At 48.3% G+C, this 14,982-nt stretch overlaps 1 protein-coding gene across 1 annotated transcript in view; it reads right to left on the minus strand.

Annotated features, from left to right (window-relative positions):
• Positions 1–14,982, minus strand: part of LOC102481931 (transmembrane protein 132B) — a 180,113-nt gene that overhangs the window by 24,806 nt on the left and 140,325 nt on the right. Inside the window, exon 5 of the mRNA XM_006147371.1 lies at positions 2,034–2,177. Within this exon, the coding sequence (XP_006147433.1) occupies positions 2,034–2,177 (144 nt within the window). The remainder of the gene's footprint in view (positions 1–2,033; positions 2,178–14,982) is intronic.

Below are 14,982 nucleotides of genomic sequence, written 5' to 3' on the forward strand. Positions count from 1 at the left end.
AAATGCAGCCTGGGCCCTGCCTCCTCTGTGTGCAGCCTGGGCACTGCCTCTTCTGTGTGCAGCCTGGGCACTGCCTCTTCTGTGTGCAGCCTGGGCACTGCCTCCTGTGTGTTTCTTATGAGCGGGTGATCACCTAGGATTTGGCTCAGAGCTTTCTGAATTCTGCATACCTCAGGCTCTGGGTTTGTTTATCACACCTGCCCACACAATACAAAAATAACCTGGAAGCCCGCAGAGTGGGGCTGTGTGTACCAGTTTTAAGCTAGTCCCATCTCTAGGGAGAATGAACTTTCCAGGCCTAGGACAAGCTTGGCCAACCTTGAGTTTCCTGTGGATTCTTTATTTTTTTAATTAAACCTTACCATTACCCTATTTCTTTGTTCTCAGAACTAGCTACGGTGGCTGGCCTCATAGCCTAGTGAGCGAGGGGCTTGAATCCCACATGGCTGCTTGTGATACAGATTCTAGCCTGGTGGCTTGAAACCGTGGCAGGAGCATCTGCATGTGTGTCCAAGATCCCAACAGGATGGGGAGGCGGACGAGAAGGGACGGTGGCTTGACCTCCCACTAGGAGGGCTTTCTCCTTCCCTGTCTAACTCTGCCTCTTCCTCTCCTTCTTTCTTTCTCTGTCTCTCTATGGCAAGCACACATGCTCTCTGACAACAAAAATGCTACCAAGAAAAAGCAACTGTGGCTTAAGACACAGCCTCTGGCTGGTCACAATGAGAAGAAAGCAATTCCTTTCAGGTCTTTTCTACGCTAAGGAAAGCCCCTAAAGTCCTTTCCATCATAAAGTGCTTCCTTTCTTTTCCTTTTTCTTTCTATCTTTCATCTTTTAGAGATTCTCTTTTGCTTAGGGCACATGTGCTCGCTGGAGAGACAGAGAGAGAGAAAGCGAGAAATCACCCTCCAGGGTAATGGCCACGCCTCAATCCCTTCTCCATTCTCCTCTCAGGATTCTGGGCACACACACATGCGTCTGGTGTGAGTTTCAAGCCACCAGGTCCAGGACTGCAGCTATAACTGACCATGTGAGAGTTCAGTACCTTAACCACTTCTCCACCTGCTGGCCCCTATCAAAAAGTTCTTAAGACTGAGACTATGTTTTGTTTAACTTCACACTGGAGCCAGCAGAATGTGATGAAAGAGGGAACTTAGTGTCATTGCATTTTTCTAAAATATATGAATAGATTGCACCTGGGGGCTTGCCTAGCCGCTTAAAGAAAGGATGTTTCTGAAGATTTAAGTCCTTTCTCCCTGAGGTCTCTGCTGCAGAAGCAAACAACCACCAATGTGCTAAGAAAAAAAAAAAATAGGCAGAAAGACTAAATTTGGTGGCTTGGACTTCTGCAAAGAACATGGAAAAAAGCCATAGGCTGGTTGTTGGCAGAATCTGTAGTCATAAATATAGCTAATTAAAATGACGAATCCAGCAGAAATGACCCATGGACAGATTTCCCAAACTGTGGGTTGTATCCCACTATTATATCCAAATTAAGGTAGATGGCACATAAATGAACTTATTAAAATAAAAGTCAATAGTCATTTATTTTCATATATGTTAACTAAAATTTAGTACAACAAGCCTGTAGGTTTTATTGTTTTATAATGAGGCTGAATTCATTTTTAAGTTTGAAAAAGTGAGTATTTAGTAGCACCACACTCTAACCAACTGCGCTAACCAGCTGTCCCTAAAAGCAAAGCATTTAAAGAAAATGTATCGAGTAAATAATATTATTAGGCACAGAAATTGGGGGCGGGGGGGGGACTAAGAAGGTGATGTGGATTGCTGCCCTATGAAAAAAAGAGAGGGGAGGAGAGGGTGAATTATTTCTGCTTGAGATGGAGTCAGGAATTCCCTTCCCAGACCCGGCGAGCCCCTGCCATCGGTCACACACTCCTGGGTGAGGTTATTCTGACCCCCAGCCCTTCAGAGCATGGGATGCTTAATGAAAACAAGATGAAGGGACGAAATAAGGGGCAATCAAAAAGACCGAACACTTAAGAAACCCATAGTTAAAACCCCGACATACCTTAACGACATCTTCATCCGCAGACTTACACTCCACAGACTCTGATACGTCAACCACGGAGCCATCTTCTTGAACTGCCACGACTTTGACGGGAACAGAGACAGGCTTTCCAGTGAGAATGGCAGTGTTCAAAACCTCCGTGTCCTAAACGGGACAAGAGGGCACAGGTCAACAAACACGTACACCAAGTGAGCCATGGGGGTTATCAACCAACCTGCCTCCTACCTGGATCCTTGTTCTGCAGTTCAAACAGCTGTCTCATGGATGAAGCCATGGAGCCCACACCAAATGCAAGCTTCCCAACAGCTGGGTGGCATCCATCCCAGACCAAGACAATCAAGCTTGAGAACGAGACCCTCTCCTCAGTCCCCAACACCCTGACCCCACTTCCTGCTCTTTCATTCCCACCCTCACTTCCTGTCTTCCTACAGACACCTCACGCAGGAGTTCCTTCTAATATTCTCTGAGGTTCACTTGGTAAGTGACTGCCCAATTTTCCATATTCATTAACGCAGTGAACATAGGCTTTAGTTTGGTTTCAAATAAGAAAAGACAACAGAACAAAGATAGAAGAGAACTGGTCACACATCATGCACTTCTGCACACTTGAGGTAGCCACAGGCACCCTCTTCCCTCATTTTACAGTGCCCCAGAGATTCCCCTCCAAACCCAAGTGTGCTAAATACTGATACAGGTCAGTTTATTTCTTCCTCTGATGATCCCTTGAGGTTCTAGAAGTTCTAAAGTCACCTTCATCTGTCTAATTGTCACCTTCCCCACTACCAACTTCCCCACTCCAGTCACTGTGTCTCACGTGGACATCTACAACAGCCCCCAGCTGGTTTCCCTGCACCCATCCTCTTCACAGGAGTCGAAGATCATCTACTTTAATTCTATATATCCATGTTATTCCTCTCATAAATTAAAATTCTTTGACACCGTCCAACTGCTCTTAAGATAATGCCCAGACTCATGACATGGAGTGATCTGGCCTCCGCCCACCTCGCCAGCTCTCTCTTGCTACCTTCTCTCTGTCCCTCACCATGACTGAACCTTTTCACAGCCCATTAGCAGCATCTGCCACAAGTTACTCCCCTGGGTCTGGGTTCCCTGATCTGGAAAATGGAAACAATAAAAAGCACCTACTATATAGTGACCTTATGAAGATTTAATGAATCAATCTGTGAACAAAACTTAGAACTGGCATGCAATGAGAAATAAGCACTCGAACAGTACAGCTGTTACAGTAGGTGCTCTAACACGTCTGCTCAATGAACGACTTAACCAACCACTGAGCAGTAGGTTCACGAAAAGACTTGGATAGAGATACTACTTCTACTCTCAGCTTAAGAGAAAGAAAGTCCACCAGAGAAACTGGCAGATGATGGCAATGCTGCTCAATGGTGAAGGTTAACGAAACATTCAACAACAGGATCTACTGAATTAACGATCAGATGGTTATTTCAGTGGTCCTTTTACTCTCAGAGTCCTTAGCTTCTGCTCAGGTTCTAGGTAGATTCCACATTCGATTTTCTAAATCAGACCTTCATTTTCTGTTCTAAGCCTGAAAGAAGGTAGGAGATGGGCTCAACCTTAATTAATCATCACAAACTTAACTATGATATGACAGGCCACGCTCTAAGTACTTTACATGTAAAACTGGTTGCTCATTCAGTTGTTTCAACAACTCTCCCGAGATATTTCATAGTACTATTTCCATTTTACAGATTTTTCCCATTGATACTCAAACTGCGAAGAACTACTTTTCAACAGATAACATCAACTTTGAAAGGAATATTTGAAAATAATGACACCTCAATACAAATGAGAAATTCATTTCTGAGTCTTCTGGTTTTTAATATGCTCCTCTCCTCTGGATGGAGTCTTGAGGAGAAAGTCCCCAAAATATAACTATAGTCTCCATGTTCCTGAGTACTCCACTGGAGAGGCAAAATTATGTACATTTACATATATTTACATTAAGGCATACAGTGAGAACAGGAAGCACTGCAGAAGTAGAAATGAGCACTCTCATAGGTAGGATAATGGTGGAAGTGAGAATATTCACAATGTATACAAAGAACAGACAGCTCCAGAAAAAAATGCTAAATTCAACTCAACAATGTAATTAAGAGACATATAGATAGATATCTATAGATATAGATAGAGATAGATAGATAGAGAGATAGATGGTTTTTGTGTGTCATGAGCAGGCATTACATTAGCCCGCTGAACACTCATCCCTCCTGCCTCAATCCCCACCACCACCATCCTCTATTTAATGAAAATGTCCCATTTCCCTTTGGGCAACTCTCTACCTCTGCTATCCATGAATGTGGCTTGGGTACACTGACCCCAGGCTACCCAGTCAGGTTTTGAAGAAAAGCACATGATCCAAATATGGTCAAAGAAGACATTCCAACCCTTCGTCGACAAAAATGGATTCGAGTAAAGCCCAAAAAAAGAAATCACAGGCAAAAGTAAGAGAAAGATTACTAGGACAGGTCTCTGGGTTCCTGAATCCAGCTACCCAGGAAAGCTCTTATCTTTGGAAATGTTGACATACAAAATAAACTTTTACTATAGCCAGTTTGAATTGGTCTTTGTCACTTGCAACTGAAAGTCTTGACTCATGAGGCCACACTCCATCCAGGTTCTTGGCAAAGAGAAAAGCCTCAACATCGAGTGCAGAAGCTCTGAGCCTTAGGGAGACACTACCGTCTATTTCCCAAACTGAGATTTGGGAGACAGGGTTGCACTTATTTTTCATAACAAACCATAACTGACTCCACCTTATCATTAATTACAAATAACTTTACAATCGTGCTTCTTCCTTCAGCTTTTCCATGGGTGACTGAGGTTTTTGCCCCTTTTGTCCCAATGTCCAACAACAGCCTCTCAAAACTCTCAAAGGCAATCCCTGCTTGATGAGAAAGCAATTTACCATGTTAAATACTACACTGACATCATTTCCTGGTACCCAAGACTGCTAAAAATGTATCCTTTCTCAAAAGACAACTCTTACACTGCTCCTATTTGTAAGAGCTCTAGGTTTTATGCCCTGAAAGACTATTTCTGCTCCTTATGCAGATGTGTTTCCATTGATGCTGCATGCTAGTGTGACATCAGTGAAAATGGCAGGCAGAGTAAGACCGTCAGAAAATTCTCTTCTCCACAAAAGCAATGAGAAATTTGGCAAACAATGTCAAAATCAACATTTTTAGAACTCTGGAAATAAACCAAATGCAACAGAACCAAGAAAGGATTTATTCAAGAAATATGGCTGAATCTTGGTAAAAACAGAGAACTTTGTGGCATTTTTTTTCTTCTCATCTTCTCATCTTTTACATTTAATCACTGTACAACTTTACAGCATACAAATTGAATTTTGCCATCAGGAATATACTGCATATTAGTACAAAGATATTACCACGGTTATCAACAGATAATTTTCCTTTTTTCTGACAATTGAATGTTGTGCTTTTTTTCCCTTGATCCTCTCCCTCCTGTCCCCCTTGCCAACCCTCCTCCCACACTGTCTCTAGTACCCATGGCTGATCCCCATGCTTTTATACTTTCCAATCTTTTAGTTTCTGCCACAGAGTGCAGACATCTGGTATTTTATTGAATGGGGATATACAATGCCTCTCTTTCAGAGTCTGGCTTGCTTCACTTAGCATTAAATCTTCCATATCTACCTACTGTCTATCACATGCCAGAGTCTCAAGGTTTTTTATGGCTGAGTAGTATTCCATAGTGTATATATGCCTCACTTTTTCAATTCATTCATCTGTTTTTGGACATCTGGGTTGATCCTATGTCTTTGGGATCAAAGACATCTTTGTGGTATTTTAATTGGGCCTACTACAGTTCCCCACTCTGCAGCTGAACTATGGAGGCCACAAGTAATGGGATGACATATGTAAAGCCCTGAAAGAAAAATACTGTCAACCAAGATATTTTTTTAAGAGAGATTTTTGTTATAGGACACATGTGCTCATCAGAGACACAGAGAAAGACAGAGAGAAAGTGAGAAATCACCCCTCAGGGGGGATGGCCAGGCCACAATCCCTTCTCCTCCATTCTCCTCTTGGGATTTTGGGCACGCACACACATACTCCTGGCATGAGTTTCAAGCTGCCAGGTTCAGGACTCAAACCGCAGTCAGCCATGTGGGAGTCCAGCTTCTCAACCACTATGCCATCTTCTGGCTCCCAATCAACAATTTTTTAGAACTTTTTAATAAGTTTATCTTTTTTTATGAGAAAGACAGAGAGGGAGAGAAGTGGAGAAAGCACCCTCAACAGGGTCTCCATGCTGCAATCCACCCAACCTTAGCCAGCCAGCACTGCGGGCACCTGTATGTCACCCAGCGGGCACAGAAAGACCTGGGACATGGACCCAGGATTCCCTTATGTTTTCACATTGCAAAGCATTACATATTGCTTTACCACTGCAGCCAACCTTAACCAAGGACTTTATATCCACAAAAGCTATCCTCTGAAATACAATGAAGGCAAAATGAGTATATGCCAAGAGACACAGAGGAATGAGAGAATTCGTCACTGGCAGACCTGCTCTAGAAGAAATGCTCAAAGAAATCCTACAGGTTCAGATTAAAAGACACTAGACAGCGATTCAATTACACATGAAGAAATAAAAAGCATGTACAGAGATACGGGAACCAGCAGTTAGCGTAATGGCTATGTCGCTGGACTCCCACGTAGTCGACCATGGTTCACGTCCTGGACCCGGTGGCTTAGAACTCACGCCAGGCGCATGTGCGTGCATGCCCAAGATCCCGAGAGGAGAATGGAGGAAAAGGGATTGCGGCGTGGTCATCCCCTGTGGAGGGTGATTTCTCGCTTTCTGTCTCTCTGTCTCTGTCTGTCTGTCTGGCGAGCGTACACGCCCTATAGCAAAAAAACCTCTCCAAAAAAAAAAAAAAGTATGTACAGAGACAGGTATAATAAACGGTACAAGTGTATTCTGTTTCGTAACACTTACTTTCTCTGTCTAAATAGAGAACTGTCTAAAAGAGAATTATAAATCTGTATGATAGACATGTATCTTGCATAGAGATGCAATTTTTAGGACAAAAATACAAAGAAGGATTTTTTTTTTTGGAGAGGTTTTCGTTATAGGGCGCATGCACTCGCCAGACAGACAGAGAGAGACATAGAAACAGAAAGCGAAAAATCACCCCCCAGATGGGGATGGTCACGCCGCAATCCCTTCTCCTCCATTCTCCTCTCGGGATCTTGGGCACGCACGCACACGCGCCCAGCATAAGTTTTAAGCCACCAGGTCCGGGACATGAACCGCGGTCGACTACGTGGGAGTCCAGCGACATAGCCATTACGCTAACTGCTGGTTCCCAAGAAGGATGTTTTATAAAATAAGAGTCAATCTACAAGAAAATTCCACAATTCTGTTGGGTTGTTGGGAAAGTCATGACAAATTTCTGTACAGGAAAAAAAAATATACCATGTCTTTGCTGATAACCAAATAAACAAATATGTACCTAACAACAGTGCCCCAGTGTGTGTGAAACGAAGGAAACATAATTAAAGGAGAAATAGAAAATTCAGTAATAAGAGTTGGAAACTTCAGTATTTCACTTTCGGTAATGGTAAAGCACCTAGGCCCAAGATCAACAGGGAAACAGAAGAAGCCACGTGGCACCCAGCTGCCTCCACCACCGGGCACCCGCTGGCCTGGCACCATCTTTCGAGGAGGGAAGGTAGCACCCTCTGGTGTTGGGATTTGAAGCCCCATTGGGTTAGGTGAATTACCCACAAACATGCAAGGATCAAGAGAAAGCCAGGGTCCTAAGGGTGGGGCAGGGCAGGGTGGGGTGGGCAAACTGAACCCACTGGGAAAGCCTTGGGTTTGTGAGCCAAGCCTTCCCAGAGCACACCGGGCACACACACACGTCCATGAGCCGGGCAGCTGAGGCAGGGTGGGTTATGGCACGGGGAGCTTCTCATGGAAGGAAAGAAAGAAAAATCCAGTCCCAGGTGCAGTGGCATGCACCGTTAAGGCACTGCTGGGAGGGTCAGGGTCACCTGGGAGGCCCAGCTGCAATCCCTGGTGTGGGTGGTGGTGCACACCTGTCGTCCCAGCCACAGGGAGACTAAGGCAAGAGGACCCTGAGCTCAAGCCCAGCCTGGCAAGGAAGCGAGACTCTGTTTTTGAAAGGGCCAGGCAGGGTGACACACATGTATGGTTTTCCAGCTGGGAGGCTGAGGCTGAAGGACTACAACCAGCAAGACCTTGTCTTAAACAAGCAAGAAGCAAATGAATAAACACACTTTTAATTCTAAAATGTTTTCTATGCGAAAATGCATCAGGACTTTCCTGACGACCTAGTATATTCTCATAATAAATGAATGAGGTTGGTTCTATTATTACTCTCACTTTTATATGTATTTTTTATAAGGTTTTTGCCATAGGGCACATGCATTCACCAGAGCAAGACAGGGAGAGAGAAAGTGAGAAATCACACCCCTCGGGGAATGGCCATGCCACAACCCCTTCTCCTCCATTCTCCTCCTAGGATTTTGGACATGCATGCACACATGCCCAGAGTGAGTTTCAAGCTGCCAGGTCTGGGACTCACCGCAGTTGGCCATGTGGGAGTTCAGCATCTTAAGCTCCACGCCACCTGCTGGCCCGATCGCTTTCCCATAAGAACACGGAAAACAATCTCTGACTGATATGAAACGGGGCTGCTGAGGAATTCTGCATCCGGGTATCTTCGCTGAGACAGATGCTCGCTCAGGGCCGTCTGTCACAGAGATTCATCAGAGCGTTGTTTAATAGGTCGACACCAGCTACGTAGTCCATTTCAATAGCTTAGAACGGCCAGGGTTATCTTGCACACACTTGCACCCCGTGGGCAATGGCCCAATGGGCCTGGCACATGGACACGTGTAAAATATCCCGTAGCACGAAAGACGATGAGCTGGACCACATGCTGGCTGAGAACTCACTGGAGTGCCTCGCCTTCCTTAGCGGTGGCACAGGAGTGTCTGCAGCCTTCACAGGGATGACATCTGACCAGTACGCTTTGTCCACCAGCTCTCTCTGAGGGCAGCATCTGAATGGTTTCCACCCCCATGAGAATTTGGCATGGCCATGTGACTGACTTGCCCGGGAAACGGTGAGTGGAACGAGGAGCTAACTTCACAGCAGAAGCTCAACGGACACAAGAGCCCACGCTCTCCCTTTCTCTGTTGCCGTGTCTGTGGCTGCTCTGTCAACCCGAGTGCCACCACAAGGACAGCACAGGGGAAGACTCAGCTGGTTTGTGTCGGGCATGCAGTGAGAGCCAGATAAACCTTCCTATTAACTTCAGGAGTTGCACAGAACTTTCTGGCATATTAACTTGATTACATACTCCAGGCTGAAGATAAAACTAGCCGTAGCCACATACTGAGTCCTGCCTGAGTCCGTCTCCCACAGCAGAATGGCTTAGCAATCCCAAAACGACCTGCGGGTTCTAGGATGGAGCCATGAGAGCCAGGGTCCTTGCTACTAGAGAAGCGAGTCTCTGAAGGGGAAGGAGAAGCGCCATGGCCGTGACCTGGAAGGGGAAGGGCCAGCAGGAGCTCACGAGAGCGGGGCCGTAGGTGTGTTTGCATGTGGTCGACGTGCTGTGTGTGTGTTCGTGTGCGCAGTTTTCCCCAGCCGTGTGCACCAAGGGCTTAGATACAAACACTGCCTCCCACAGCAATTGGTACACGTGGTACCCAGATTTCATCTCCACCGAAAGAAATCTGAGCTCCTCGGAGAGATGGTTGATTTTAGGGCTGAAGCAACGATGGTACAAAACCACAAGTCTGAAATATCTCATGAAGCCAGAAGGTAACAGAGTGCCCCAAAAATGTCGGAAAGACACAGGAGAGGACAGAGGGCCAGCCCACTGCCAGGCCGGGACGGTTTCAGCATCGCAGTAAATAATCATCGTTCCGGGACAAAGGGAGACCTACCCTGGGTAGAATTCTAACTAGTAGGCGAGATTAGAACACCACCCTCTGGCACCGCCGTTTATTCTTACAGTCGTTTCAGGCAAGACTCATTCGTGGGCGCTACCCCTGGTTGGAAGCACGGTAAGGAGTGGGGCATTTGCAGAGGGCCACAGCGTCTCTGTGAAATACTCATTGCAAAGGGAAAGCAGCAGCAGTATTGGTGCCCAGACCTACTGCGCCACCTGTCTCAGTGTATCTTGTGCTGCTAGCACAGAAGACCTCAGACTGGGTAATTCATAAAGAACAGAGGTGTATTGCCCACAGAGCTGGAGGCTGGGAAGTCCTGGATTGAGGCACCAGCACCTGCTGGGGCCACTCACCGCTTCCAAGATGGCGCCTCACATGCTGCATCCTCCGGAGGAGAGGGACGCTGGGTGCTCACATGGCAGGTGGAAAGGCAAATCTGCCCACGAGGGCAGGTGCTCAGGACCTAAACACCTCCCGACACTACCACTTTGGAGGCTGGCGGCCTGGTGGGTAAAGCACTGGACTCTCACATGGCCAACTGCGGTTCCAGTCCCAGACCTGGCAGCTTGAAAATCACACATGGTGCATGTGCGTGCCCAAAATCCCAGGAGGAGGGTGGAGGAGAAGGGACTGCAGCATGGCCATCCCCCAGGGAGTGACTTCTCATTCCCCCTCTGTCTCTCCAGCGAGGTTATGTGTGCAAAGTACATTTTATTGTGCATGAGGAAACTTAAATACTTCATGGAAAAATTGAATTAAAGTACAAGTTTATTTTGTGCAAAAAAAAAAAAAGACGTTAGAAATCCATGCATAGCTCTTATAGTGTGCACTTTCCATAAACTTTTGAAGATCCCTTTTATATACAAATATTCGAAAATCCAAAAACTCCAAAGTCTGAAACACTTCTAGCCTAAAGGATTTGGGGTAAGGGATACCCAACCTATAACCAGAAGAATACCCAACAGAGGGATCAGCAGTCAGTGTAATGGCTTTGTCACTGGACTCCCACGTAGTCAACCGTGGCTCACGTCCCGGCCCCGGTGGCTTAAAACTCACACTGGGCACATGTGCGTGCGTGCGTGCCCAAGATCCCGAGAGGAGAGTGGAGGAGAAGGGATTGCGGCATGGCCATTCCCCCTGGGGGGTGATTTCTCACTTTCTGTCTCTCTGTCCCTCTCTGTCTGCCTGGTGATCGCACGCACCCTATAGCAAGAACCTCTCCAAAAAAGAAAGAAAGAAGAGTACCCAATGATGACATGATGAACGCATGCATCAAGATTCAGGCTGTGGTAAGTGCCTAAGGAAGACCATTGATGACAACTAATCTTTCTTAAACACTTAAAAAAGTGTCAGGCACTGTGCCAAATGGTTTACACACATACCTGTTCATACCGCAAATTTACAATAACACCCAGTACAGTACGTATCAGGATCCGGCAACTAACAAAGCACTCGAGAGCAGTGTCCGGTACCATGTACGTGTTTGATAAATATTAGCTGGGCCTCAGTCATATCTCATTTAAACATCAGACATCCCTACTGAACTGTTACCGTGTTTTCTCCATTTTACAAGTGAGAGAAGTGGAGCCGAAAAGGGTTGGATAATTTGGCCACTGCCACACAGCTGCTGAGCAGCAGAGCCGGGATGCGAACCCAGGCACTCCAGTGCCAAAGCTGCCGTCCCCACAGATGAGCTACTCTCTTCTCAGCTCCTCCCCCGTACGCCGACCTCACCATCCCATCCCTCTGCCAAACGCTAAAGAAAACTAAGAATCAGGCAATGCTAGATTTGTAGGGGCTTTAATTTCTGAAATCTTTTAAAAGATGTTGAAAAAACGTGAAGCTTAATTTTAGTAGGAACAACCAAGTGGCCCCAAAGCCCCCAGCCTGGACCACATGCGGCTTCTGCGTGTTCTGTTCCAGCTCCACGGCCCCCAGCCCCCCAGGCCCCCAGCCTGTGAGGTCCTAGACCACAGTCCCGAAGCTGGCAGCTATACCCGCTGGTCCCTGGCACAGAGATAGCAGCCTCTTCGGTAGGGATCCGGTTCTGACCGCCCCGTGCTCTCAGACCTTGACTCCTGACTGTCAAAGCTGTAAGGCAGATGTAAAGTCGGAGTTAGGCAAGGATGTTGGCCCCAGTTTAGAGAATGATCTCCGATCGCACCGTGCGTCGTTACGTAACTGTGAAATCAGCCCAGCTCCCCACCCCTGCCGTGGCTATTTTTAGACTCTGATCATTTATTATCCACAAGGCAGTATGTGATTTCAAAATTCAGCTCTTTATGAGTCCCTGAGCAACACAAAGGAAATTCTTTCAAATAGGACAGTGAGAGAGGGGGTCACCCAAATGGAGCCCTAAAGGGCAGTCCTGATGCTATTCCGGGGGTGGGGGGACGCCTGGCTCTGTGCCACAGGGAGGAGCTGAGGACCCTGTGGACAGACCCTCCTCACAGCGAGCATGAGGGAGGAGAAAGGGGGACTGTTTAAGATGAGGTGGAGAGTGCACGGCTCACACAGAACAGGAAAGGTGTCCCACACATGTGCAAGGGCTAGCGGGCCGGCCCTGGTGGTCAAGGCGGCTGCCTCCCACGTGGACAGCCGCCCTGGTCTGAGCCCCGGACACACCGGCGCATGTGCGAGCATGCCCGAAATCCTGGAAAGAGGGAGACGGAGGACGGCAGCGTGACCACCGGCCAGGGTGCGCTCTCTCCCTCTCTCCCCCCTCCGCTTCTCTCTAGCCAGCACAGGCACCCTCAGGAAAAAGTGTTCAAGATAAGAAGCGAACAGAGAGAGATGAAGGATGACAGAACATCCGAGTTCAGAAAGAGCTAGACAGCAGACAGCTGAGGCGGAGCAGAGGCGGAAGACGCTGAAGCTTAAAGGCAGAGGAAGGCGGGCTGTAGAGGCGCCGGGAGGGGTCCAGCGGAGGGTTCGGGAGCACCGCCCGGCTCCCTTCTCCAGTTCTCCAGTTCGGGTGGGTCCGGTGTGTGCCCACATTCCACTCCAACCCTGGGTGATGATCACAGGTGCTTTCTCTGTCCTTCCTCGACCTACCAGCGCTCCCTCAATTACAGCTGGGTTTCTTTGTCGTCTGGGAGGGAAAAGACCTTCTCATCCAGCTTGGCCTACATTAAAACTTCGCACCGCTTCCAGCTGCCACAGGGACAGCAAGCCAAGGACACCTGTCCGGCGAGAGAATCGAACCCCGATTTGGCGGCACTGGGGGAAGGCCCAACGACAGGCTCAGATGTGGGGCCCACGCACTGAGGATGGGAGTATCGCACCGAAGCTCACGCAGTCCCTGCGGGCGGCTGGTGCCTGGTGACTGCAAGGCCGGTGGGTGTTGCCGACTCCCAGGGTCAGCCAGGTGCCCTGGATGGCGGAGAGGAGAGGGGAGAGACACAGAGGGGAGGGAGACAGCAAGGAGGAGCTGGGGGTGGAGGAGGGAGGGAAAGAAGAAAGGGAAGAGAAACTGGACTCAGAGAGAGGGTGAGAGACAGGCATGAAGAGACAGATACACAGCGACAGACAGAGTGGGTGAGACGAGCTGACAGGAGGGCAGGGAGACAGGGACAAACGGGGAGAGGGCCGAGAAAGGCCCAGAGCTGAGTGACAGCGGGCAGCCTGTGACTGGCAGGCGGAGAGACAGCAGGAGACAGACATCAGGGAGGAGGTGACAGACGCAGCCGTGACCTCTCGGGCCACAGGGCTCTCCGCACTGAACAAGCCGTGCCGCCTCCCCGGCCCCACAGGGGCTTGTCCCCAGCTCAGCCCTGTCCAATGTCACATCCTGTGATGTGACAGTCCAGCTGAAGCCGACTGAGCACAGCAGAGCACACAGCCTCACCCTCAGGAGGCGGGGACCCCCGACAGTGCGCCCCTCCACGTGGGGAGCACGCCGGGACCCGCCGCACCATCAGGTCCACTGGGGCTCTCTGAAGGGACTTGGCATCCGAAAGGATTTGTTCACAAGTGCCCAGGGTGTGGCTGGGCATCCAAGCGAAAAACCACAAAAAGTCGAGGACACTTACAAAGTGCTTCCGCTCTGTGGGCATCACGTGTTTATTCCTGCAGCTCCCATAACCAGTCTACGAGGAGGAACTCCCGCTGGCCCCGATGTCCAGACGGGAAAGCCAAGGTGCAAACGTCTCATGCAGGGCTCCATTACCACGTGCTGAGCGCAGCGTCGGGCCCTCCCCTGCTGCACTGTGCTGCTGGCCAGTGAGAACACTGGGCTGTCAAAAGTCGTGACGTATTTCTCCCATGTTGTTCTACGCAGAATGCATCCTGACTTTTCTGACAACCCAGTACGCTGTCAAAACATCTTAAAATGCTCTGTGACAGGAAGGATGCTAAGCTCTTCGCATGGGTTATCTTACCAATGCTCAATCCTTTCTATGAATCTCAACTCTGCATTCTTTTTTTTTTTTAGAGGTTTTTGCTATAGGGCGCATGCGCTCGCCAGACAGAGAGACAGAGAGAGAGAGAGGGACAGAGAAATAGAAAGTGAGAAATCACCCCCCAGGGGGGTGGTCACGCTGCAATCCCTTCTCCATTCTCCTCTCGGGATCTTGGGCACGCACGCACACACGCCCAGCGTGAGTTTAAGCCACCGGGTCCAGGACGTGAACCATGGTTGACTACATGGGAGTCCAGCGACATAGCCATTACGCTAACTGCTGGTCCCCAGCTCTGCATTCTTATACATATCACTCTATTTCAGAATTACCATGATGTGGAAATAACCTGACCTATTTACCTGTTGTTGCTGTTTTTAATCTGCCTCACCTGTTGAAGCTAATTCATGGACGTGCACTTCCACACCTAAACCATGACTGGGATTGGCCCACCTGCCATATCTAGAAAGCCAGAAAAAACATGGAGGCAACTGCTTTCAGACCCTAGGAAACAGGCAGGTAATGCAAAGCACGTGAGTCCTTTCCATAGGG

This window comes from Tupaia chinensis, unplaced genomic scaffold (genome assembly GCF_000334495.1).
Source record: "Tupaia chinensis unplaced genomic scaffold, TupChi_1.0 Scaffold000211_1, whole genome shotgun sequence".
Taxonomy (NCBI): domain Eukaryota; kingdom Metazoa; phylum Chordata; class Mammalia; order Scandentia; family Tupaiidae; genus Tupaia; species Tupaia belangeri.